Here is a 10,739-nt window from a genome sequence, read left to right as displayed (position 1 = left end):
AATGTGCGGCGGGAGAGTTTGTTTGTCGCGATGCTAGCGTTTGATGAAAAAATCGGCACTGTTATTCAAAAACTATGGTATTTAGAAGATAACTTTTAACATAGTATCTTTAATTGTAAACGATAAGAATGATTTTTTCACTCGGACCGTTCCAATTAATTACTTATTATAATCTATAGATAATGCCAGATTACGAATTACACTACGGATAGCGACAGAACTGGAAAGATTAAGTATGTTCCTACACTCTTCGGAGACATTTAAATATTTTGGAGATTAGATAAAACATCGGTATTCATCAAGGTATTATCAGTATCATCCAGAACGTCGTAAAGTGGTATTTGTTGCAACAAAAAATGGTAAAAAATAATGAAAAATCATTTTAATATATGTTGTACATTTCAGACTACCGAAGAAGAGGTAACTGAAATAGCCTCAAATTTTATGGTAGGCTTTTTCATTGGACTAGCTGTTCTTGTTGGACTACTTATATTCTTTTTGATATCTATAATAGTACTATGCGTAAAAGTGAGAAATTTGCGTAAGGTTGTTGATTCGCACGCTTCTTTGTTACAGTAAGTAAATATCGTACTACCTTTTCGTCAAGAGCCAATTTTTGAACGTAGGTACAATAAATCAAATCTTAACTTAGTTTTAGACCACATGAGGGAACACAGCATCACGAAGACGAGTTAGCTAAGAGATATGCATTGCCGATCCAACTACCTCGAGCGCAACATTCAGAATTGAGGAACAATCAATATCCTTCAAATCCAAATTTCCCTCCAAATCAGTCAGATAATTTAAAAGGAGAAATGGGATTGGAGTATGGTAAACATGGACCATCAATGGTAATGATGCATTACCCTAAACCGAAACGAACGTATGTACAATTTCTAACTTATGTAATAATGTCTCATTTATCTTTTTAGGAACGGACATTATCACTAGTCAATCAAGTAGTTATTATGTTGTTCACCAGACCATCACAATAGAAATTAAACTATACCTAGGTAAATTTACTAGGTGGTATATTTCTATTGTAATCTCGTACTTAAATTTAAATTTCAGTTTTGATTTTTTGAGTGAAAAGCTTTAATATAGTAGGCAGATAGTTAGATAAGACGGATGTAGGTGTAGTATTAGTAATAAAGCATTTATTAACGAGCTCCTAGCGAGTTTATAATTTTGCGGTGTCTGTCCGTCTGTCCGTCCGTTAGCACGATAACTCATAAACGAATGGACCGATTACGATGAAATTTGCTTTATCAAATTTGTAGATCGGAGTTCGTGAATTGGTAATGTAACCCAAAAAATAAGGAAGGCCTTTTTGACATCTCCGTAAGTTATGAACCGAATTGTCTGAAATTCAATATGCGTATAGCTTTAGCCATATAAAACACAATTCTAAAAGTTGAGCCTAATCCATCAACATTCACAGTGCCCTTTTCGCATCTCGACCATTTACAAACCGGATTACAAACTGTCTTATTTATGAAAGTATTTTAATGAAATGTGATACATACGCACTTTGAATAAAAGCAAATGTAGCGCCATTTTCCAAATTTGGTTTTGTGCAGGAACCACAGTCATTAAATTTTTAACCGTCTTTAATCTTTAACGACAACAAAGTTGTAGGTCATCTAAAATGGTTTTCTAATAGAATTTGAGCCTAGAAGAATCTACTCAATATTGTTTTTTCCATCTATCACAGGAACATGAATTTGTGTAAGAGTTCGTCTACCGTGGTCCCATTTTGTACACAATGCCCTATACATATTACAGTGGCGTGACCATAGACATATAAGAATGGATGTGGCTACTGAAACGCACTTGTGTTGACAGCACTTATATACAACTCTGTGGTTGACAGTTCAATTCATAACCTTAAAAAAGTATCAAAAATTTGGGCACGTGTTGTTATTTATTACTTGAATTACTGTGTGGGTACATTTGAAGACATCCAAAATGGTTAAAAAGAAAAAGGGTCGTTCCGTAAAGCGCAATCCAAATGTGAATTCTGAACCCGAAGAATTAACACAAGCACCACATTCTTTTATTATTCAAAGAGGTTTAACTCAGGGACATATCATAGAACTGACACGAGACTTTCGGAAATTAATGGAACCTTTTACGGCAAAATCTTTACAAGTAAGTATAAGGGAAGATTACGAGCACATTTAAAATTGTCCATTTAGGAGCACAAGAAGAATACCATTAAGGATTTCGTGTCCGTAGCTGGACTACTTCATGTTACTCACCTTTGCATTTTTTCACAAACGGAAGTGGGCATGTACTTTAAAGTGGGCCGCCTGCCCAGAGGACCGACACTTACCTTTAAGGTGCAGAACTTTTCGTTGGCGAAAGATGTCGTTTCGTCCTTAAAAAAACAACTAGTTGTGGAAAAAGCTTTTAAACACTCTCCGCTTATTATTTTAAATAGTTTTAGTAGTGAGAAGGCTCACATGAAGCTTATGGCGTCGATGTTTCAGAATATGTTTCCAAAGATTAATTTAACCAATGTAAGCGTTAGTTGACATTTGATTTGATTTATATTAGTTATTTGTAGGTAGATTTGAACAAGATAAGGCGTTGCGTCTTATTAAATTATGACCCATCGACTGATTTAATCGATTTCAGACATTATATTATAAAAATTGTGCCTGTGGGAGTTTCGAAAGGTGTCAAAAAGGTTATTCAAGGTAAAATTCCAGATCTTTCCAAATGTGACGATATTTCAGAGTTCTTCACACGGTAGGTTAAAGACTAAATTAACAATTTTTTTAAATTTTAATTGTAGTGCGGGAACTCTTTCGGAAAGTGAAATGGAAGATGATCCCAATAGTCACATTACAGTTAATCAGAAGTTGGTCTCCAGAGGAAACGTGGAACAAGGTCAATCTGCAATTAAGTTGACTGAGCTCGGGCCTCGAATGACTCTGCAACTTATGAAGGTGGAGGACGGTCTCTTGGATGGTATTGTTCTGTACCATCATCTTATACATAAGACGGAAGAAGAGAAATTGGAAATTCAAAGAAAGCGTGACAGTAAACGGTAAGTGAGATCTCCCATTTGAATTTGTGCTAAAGCGTACTTTTAGCAAGTTGAAGGAGAAGAGAAAGAAAATACAGGAGGCGAATAAGAAACGCAAGGAAATCGAAAAGGAGGAATTAAAACAAAAATCTCTGAAAGGAATGCACGCGAACGTGCCTAAAACTACAGAAAAGAATTCCTTGGAAGAAAATGACGATGATGTTCAGTATTATCGTGATGAAGTAGGGGAAGAACCCGACAAAGGTACATTTAATCACAGATTTATCATGTTTTCTTATTTTTACTATTTGCAGATCTATTCCTGGATAATCAACCGAAATCGGACATATCAAAGGTTCTTAAAAAATTCAAAAAGAAGAAAACAAGCTTGGAGAAGAATAAGCAAGTTACAAAGTATGAAGATAAGTTCGAAAAAACCAAGGAGAAATTGGGCCTAAAGGGAAGAACTCAATTTAAACGTAATAAATTCCAAGTTCACAATCGAGTTGTTGGAAAAACCTTTAATAAAAGGTTGAATGTTAAAAGGAAATCAAAATAATATGCTTTTAATCACATTTTTCTTTGTTTTTGTACAAACTGGACATATTGTGACACAATTAAATATGTCAAATTACCTCTCGTTTATTATTATTATTTACACTCGGAGGCGCTATGCCAGATCTTCCTGGGGGCGAGAATTTTTGAAGCATTCCTGGGTGCATCTTTTTCCCAAGCAAACTCCTTTTTTAAGTATTATATGCCTATTGCACAGTATATGCAGTGGTGTTTCTTCTTTGCATTGGTACTCTGTATGGAGCGTCTATTTCAAGGCCCATTATGTGTGGATATTTTCATTTCAACATTGAATAAAAAATTCTGTAAAAAGGGCTGTAACTTTTGAACTAGTAGCCAAATCTTGGAACTGTTTGAAATTATGGGTTCTACAGGCCACATTCTATAAGAACATTTTTTTCCGGGTCGATCTGAGACTTCTCGCCGCCTCACACCTTTCCTTTGATGGGACCCTCTTCCGACATTTCGTTAAGCCGCAGATGTTCTTTGAAGTTTTGACCCTTCCCTTTGATAGACTTCCTCGCCGCCTCACACCTTTCCTTTGATGGGACCCTCTTCCGACATTTCGTTAAGCCGCAGATGTTCTTTGAAGTTTTGACCTTTCCCTTTGATAGACCTCCTCGCCGCCTCACACCTTTCCTTTGATGGGACCCTCTTCCGACATTTCGTTAAGCCGCAGATGTTCTTTGAAGTTTTGACCCTTCCCTTTGATAGACCTTCTCGCCGCCTCACACCTTTCCTTTGATGGGACCCTCTTCCGACATTTCGTTAAGCCGCAGATGTTCTTTGAAGTTTTGACCCTTCCCTTTGATAGACCTCCTCGCCGCCTCACACCTTTCCTTTGATGGGACCCCCTTCCGACATTTCGTTAAGCCGCAGATGTTCTTTGAAGTTTTGACCCTTCCCTTTGATAGACCTCCTCGCCGCCTCACACCTTTCCTTTGATGGGACCCCTCTTCCGACATTTCGATAAGCCGCAGATGTTCTTTGAAGTTTTGACCCTTCCCTTTGATAGACCTCCTTGCCGCCTCACACCTTTCCTTTGATGGACCCCTCTTCCGACATTTCGATAAGCCGCAGATGTTCTTTGAAGTTTTGACCCTTCCCTTTGATGGACCTTCTCGCCGCCTCACACCTTTCCTTTGATGGACCCCTCTTCCGACATTTCGATAAGCCGCAGATGTTCTTTGAAGTTTTGACCCTTCCCTTTGATAGACCTTCTCGCCGCCTCACACCTTTCCTTTGATGGGACCCTCTTCCGACATTTCGTTAAGCCGCAGATGTTCTTTGAAGTTTTGACCCTTCCCTTTGATAGACCTTCTCGCCGCCTCACACCTTTCCTTTGATGGACCCCTCTTCCGACATTTCGATAAGCCGCAGATGTTCTTTGAAGTTTTGACCCTTCCCTTTGATGGACCTCCTCGCCGCCTCACACCTTTCCTTTGATGGACCCCTCTTCCGACATTTCGTTAGGCCGCAGATGTTCTTTGAAGTTTTGACCCTTCCCTTTGATAGACCTCCTCGCCGCCTCACACCTTTCCTTTGATGGGACCCTCTTCCGACATTTCGTTAAGCCGCAGATGTTCTTTGAAGTTCTGACCCTTCCCTTTGATGGACCTCCTCGCCGCCTCACACCTTTCCTTTGATGGAACCCTCTTCCGACATTTCGTTAGGCCGCAGATGTTCTTTGAAGTTTTGACCCTTCCCTTTGATGGACCTCCTCGCCGCCTCACACCTTTCCTTTGATGGAACCCTCTTCCGACATTTCGTTAGGCCGCAGATGTTCTTTGAAGTTTTGACCCTTCCCTTTGATGGACCTCCTCGCCGCCTCACACCTTTCCTTTGATGGAACCCTCTTCCGACATTTCGTTAGGCCGCAGATGTTCTTTGAAGTTTTGACCCTTCCCTTTGATAGACCTCCTCGCCGCCTCACACCTTTCCTTTGATGGACCCCTCTTCCGACAATCCGCCGAGCCGCAAATGTTCTTTGAAGTTTTGACCCTTCCCTTTGATAGACCTTCTCGCCGCCTAACACCTTTCCTTTGATGGACTCCTCTTCCGACAATCCGCCGAGACGCCAATGTTCTTTTAAGTTTTGACCCTTCCCTTTGATAGACCTTCTCGCCGCCTCACACCTTTCCTTTGATGGACCCCTCTTCCGACAATCCGCCGAGTCGCCAATGTTCTTTGAAGTTTTGACCCTTCCCTTTGATAGACCTTCTCGCCGCCTCACACCTTTCCTTTGATGGACCCCTCTTCCGACAATCCGCCGAGCCGCAAATGTTCTTTGAAGTTTTGACCCTTCCCTTTGATAGACCTTCTCGCCGCCTCACACCTTTCCTTTGAATGACCCCTCTTCCGACATTTAAGACCCTGGGGAAATCTCGGTGAACTAAAAAGCGACGGTGGCGCCCTGTAAGACCCTGGGGCAATCTCGATGAACTAAAAAGCGACGGTGGCGCGCTATAAGACCCTGGGGAAATCTCGATGAACTAAAAAGCGACGGTGGCGCGCTATAAGACCCTGGGGAAATCTCGATTAACTAATAAGCGACGGTGGCGCCATTTAATACCCTGGGAAAATCTCGATTAACTAATAAGCGACGGTGGCGCCATTTAATACCTTGGGGAAATCTCGGTGAACTAAAAAGCGACGGTGGCGCCATTTAATACCCTGGGGAAATCTCGATGAATTAAAAAGTTACGGTGGCGCCCTTTAATACCCTGGGGAAATCTCGATAAACTAAAAAGCGACGGTGGCGCCATTTAATACCCTGGGGAAATCTCGATGAACTAAAAAGCGACGGTGGCGCCCTGTAAGACCCTGGGGCAATCTCGATGAACTAAAAAGCGACGGTGGCGCGCTATAAGACCCTGGGGAAATCTCGATGAACTAAAAAGCGACGGTGGCGCGCTATAAGACCCTGGGGAAATCTCGATTAACTAATAAGCGACGGTGGCGCCATTTAATACCCTGGGAAAATCTCGATTAACTAATAAGCGACGGTGGCGCCATTTAATACCTTGGGGAAATCTCGGTGAACTAAAAAGCGACGGTGGCGCCATTTAATACCCTGGGGAAATCTCGATGAATTAAAAAGTTACGGTGGCGCCCTTTAATACCCTGGGGAAATCTCGATAAACTAAAAAGCGACGGTGGCGCCATTTAAGACCCTGGGGAAATCTCGCTGAACAAAAAAGCGACGGTGGCGCCATTTAATACCCTGGAGAAATCTCGATGAACTAAAAAGCTACGGTGGCGCCCTTTAATACCCTGGGGAAATCTCGATAAACTAAAAAGCGACGGTGGCGCCATTTAAGACCCTGGGGAAATCTCGCTGAACAAAAAAGCGACGGTGGCGCCATTTAATACCCTGGAGAAATCTCGATGAACTAAAAAGCTACGGTGGCGCCCTTTAATACCCTGGGGAAATCTCGATAAACTAAAAAGCGACGTTGGCGCCATTTAAGACCCTGGGGAAATTTAGATGAACTAAAAAGCTACGGTGGTGCCCTTTAATACCCTGAGGAAATCTCTGTGAACTAAAAAGCGACGGTGGCGCCATTTAATACCCTGGGGAAATCTCGATAAACTAAAAAGCGACGGTGGCGCCCTTTAAGACCCTGGGGATACAGATCTAACCAGAAATTGCAAATTTTGAACTGCCGTTTAAGGAAAATTGAGTGGGACGTGACTATTAAGTGAATAAATTGAAATGTTCTTTAGAAGGTAATTACGCACGTGGCGTCATCTCATTGGAACTTGTTCAACCATTACCAGAAAATAATTTCGAAAAGTATAGCGATTACCAGTGAGGCCATCTCACGTGTACTAATTACATAAACAAAAGCCCAAAAATCGACTACACCAAAATTTCTCGGGAAAACACTTTTTCTTATTAATTTTGGTGCGTAGAATTCAAAACAATTCGTACTTTTTCGATTAGACTTCTCGATCAAAAGTTATAGACTAGAAACCAATTTCGAAAAAAAATTCAAGGGGCCTAATTCGTGCTTTTTATTTTTGTTAGTGTGAGAGCTTTCGATCACAGATCCAAGGATAGATTCTTTTGGAACACCTTTAGGGGTCTATTCTGTATATTGTCATTAACAAACGATATCGTAATCGTAATGGTAACGATTTGATCTTGAAGGACAGATATATGCCGTATCACTGTCATATGTTATATGTCATACCATTGAATAATAATTCAGATTTATTATTCAATGGTCATACAGAATAGAGAAAGTCGTTGCCGAACGATATTCGCTATGTAGCAACATCGTTATGCGTTAGAGAATAGGCCCCTTAGTTAGTACTTTTGTATCAAAATTCAAAACTGTGCATCAATGCATAGACCATTTCATACATCTACGGATCAACTCTATGTACGGCACTGGATTCATAAATTTTATACGCTCTTTCCCTCCGCATTCCTCTAACTTCTTGTTTTCTTTATGACACTTATTATAACCTTAAATAATAGATGATAGTTCAAAAAGTACACAGAATTTTACTTTTACTGTGAAAAAAGAAAATAGTTAAACCTTAAGACAACTTCTTTAAAAATCTAGACAATGAAGAAATGGACACCCCAACCAGAGACTCCGAAAAACCTGCTATAATTTTTAAACCGTCCACATTCACGCTGCACACTTTCCATGGTCAAGTAAACAATCGAAGAATAGTGTTCCAAGTTATTAAGATGAAAACTTCGACGTTTGTTTGCGTTAATTACGAAGACGAATTTCACTTCAGCAATTTATCTTTGGTATTAAATAGTAATAATAAACCGATAGGCACACAACTTGTTGGTAATCTATCAGAATATGACACCGAAACTATGGCTATGGGCCTGTGTAAGAAATTAAAAAAAAATGTTTACTTAAGTTGTAATTTAGATAATGACCGATTCACTTTACCTGTAGTATTAAAACAACTTATAAATGAAATTAATACTTTTCCTGAGAAATTTTAAATGTATCTCGCATAAATGTTCATGTTTTGATTAAATATAAATACACACATTACGATTTTGTTTATATGTTCAAAAAACTGCTTCCATCTGCTGTTTCCATCATGTGTAGGTAGTTTTAACATCATGAATAGATGTGTCTCATCCAGAATTTCCACTTGCCCTTTTTGAGTACTCGAGACCAATTCATTTTACCTCATTTTCGCCGATAAACCTTTTTCAAGATACAAATTCGACATTACCAATCGCCCTTTGTGAAACACTCTTCACGGTAAAGGGTGGAGGAAAAGTATGGGTCGTGAAATTAATTCCTTTCATTAGAGTACCATGAGAATAAAGTCACTGCCCCCTTTGCCCCCCAATTTTAATAAGGGAAGGAGAGAAGGGCGGTAGCAGGTAGAAAACAGTTGAAACCTTTAAATAAAGCAGGTACCTACTTACCCTAATAAAAGATAACAATTTATGACTTCCCCCTGTCGCCCTCTGATCTTGAAAAGGAGTCGCGAAAAACAGTTATAGTTTGTATAAACCAAATCCTTATTTCGAGGAGACCTTTCATTAGAATACCATGAAGAGTAGAAAGCCCCCCTCTCAATTTCAAAATCTTTACATGGCACTTGCACTGAGGCATGCGTATGCAAAATCTGAGACAAATTGGTTGTCCCCTAGATAAAAGTTATGCACGTACAGGATGCAGGACCATTCCCCTAAAAGTAGTCCGGACAGACGGACAAAACGCAAAAAGGGTTGCATATTTCTTAAACGATTGCCACAAATGCCGCTAGCGTAATTAACGCTGCAATTGATCCGCCCGCGGGTTGTAAAAAAAAGGCAGTGTACAACCTTACTTTTTTACCAAAAATCGACTACACCAAAATTTCTCGGGAAAACACTTTTGCATATTAATTTTGGTGCGTAGAATCTAAATCATTTCGTACTTTTTCGATCAGACTTCTCAATCAAAAGTTATAGACTAGAAACCAATTTCGAAAAAAAATTCAAAGGGCTGTAACTTTTGAACTAGTAGCCCAAACTTGGAACTGTTTGAAATTATGGATTCTACAGGCCACATTCTATAAGAAAATTTTTTTCCGGGTCGATCTGAGACAATTTTTATTTCGGGGTTCAAAAAAAGGCAGTGTATAACCTTCCTTTTTTACCAAAAATCGACTACACCAAAATTTCTCGGGAAAACACTTTTTCTTTTTAATTTGGGTGCGTAGAATCCAAATCAATTCGTACTTTTTCGAGCAGACTTCTCAATCAAAAGTTATAGACTAGAAACCAATTTGAAAAAAATTCAAAGGGCTGTAACTTTTGAACTAGTAGCCCAATCTTGGAACTGTTTGAAATTATGGATTCTACAGGCCACATTCCATAAGGAAATTTTTTTTCATGTCGATCTGAGACAATTTTTATTTCCGGTCAAAAAAAAGGCAGTGTATATATAACCTTCCTTTTTTACCAAAAATCGACTACACCAAAATTACTCGGGAAAACACTTTTTCGTATTAATTTTGGGGCGTAGAATCCAAAACAATTCGTACTTTTTCGATCAGACTTCTTAATCAAAAGTTATAGACTAGAAACCAATTTCGAAAAAAAATTCAAAGGGCTGTAACTTTTGAACTAGTAGCCCAATCTTGGAACTGTTTGAAATTATGGATTCTACAGGCCACATTCTATAAGGAAATTTTTTTTCCTGCCGATCTGAGACAATTTTTATTTCCGGCCAAAAAAAAAGGCACATGCAACACGTATTTTGTTGAAATTTAAATTGTTTCACAGTACCTAAAATTAGGAGAATACCTAAGAATAAATAAATGAAATAGTTTTATTTGGGAATCCTTGGAATGTCGAGATCTACTGTCGTCCTGTCCAAGTTTCTGTCTGCCTGCTCGTGCCACTTGATCGATTTTTCCACACACTAATTCATTATTAATAAATAATACATCTGAATAAAAAACTTATAAACAAAAATAAGTAAAATTAGGATCTTCATAAGAGTTGAACTTTTCCAACGGAAGATAATATGCGATCCCGTTATACAAATTTGAAATTTGCCAACCAGGCCGTAAACCAATACGCAATTTTAATTTTTGCACACCTTTACTGAATATGCTAATACAAAAATTACATTTTTATAGTGTATATAAT

General features: G+C 39.1%; 2 protein-coding genes across 2 annotated transcripts; both read left to right on the top strand.

Annotated features, from left to right (window-relative positions):
- Positions 1-217: 217 nt before the first annotated feature.
- LOC116183019 lies at positions 218-1,129 on the top strand. Its single transcript, XM_031503615.1, has 4 exons — positions 218-359; positions 406-575; positions 653-883; positions 933-1,129. Exons 1-4 carry the CDS (start codon positions 357-359, stop codon positions 949-951), a joined length of 423 nt encoding a protein of 140 aa, XP_031359475.1. The 5' UTR covers positions 218-356; the 3' UTR covers positions 952-1,129.
- A 734-nt stretch (positions 1,130-1,863) lies between these two features.
- Positions 1,864-3,669, top strand: LOC116183021 (protein Peter pan-like). Its single transcript, XM_031503618.1, has 6 exons — positions 1,864-2,151; positions 2,199-2,522; positions 2,570-2,754; positions 2,801-3,055; positions 3,102-3,298; positions 3,349-3,669. The coding sequence occupies exons 1-6, from the start codon at positions 1,969-1,971 to the stop codon at positions 3,591-3,593; spliced, it is 1,389 nt and encodes a 462-aa protein (XP_031359478.1). The 5' UTR covers positions 1,864-1,968; the 3' UTR covers positions 3,594-3,669.
- Positions 3,670-10,739: the final 7,070 nt, after the last annotated feature.

The sequence above is a fragment of the Photinus pyralis genome, unplaced genomic scaffold (genome assembly GCF_008802855.1).
Source record: "Photinus pyralis isolate 1611_PpyrPB1 unplaced genomic scaffold, Ppyr1.3 Ppyr1.4_unclustered_Scaffold842, whole genome shotgun sequence".
Taxonomy (NCBI): Eukaryota; Metazoa; Arthropoda; class Insecta; order Coleoptera; family Lampyridae; genus Photinus; species Photinus pyralis.
Note: the sequence above shows the minus strand (reverse complement) of the source record. Positions and strands in the feature narration are given on the sequence as shown.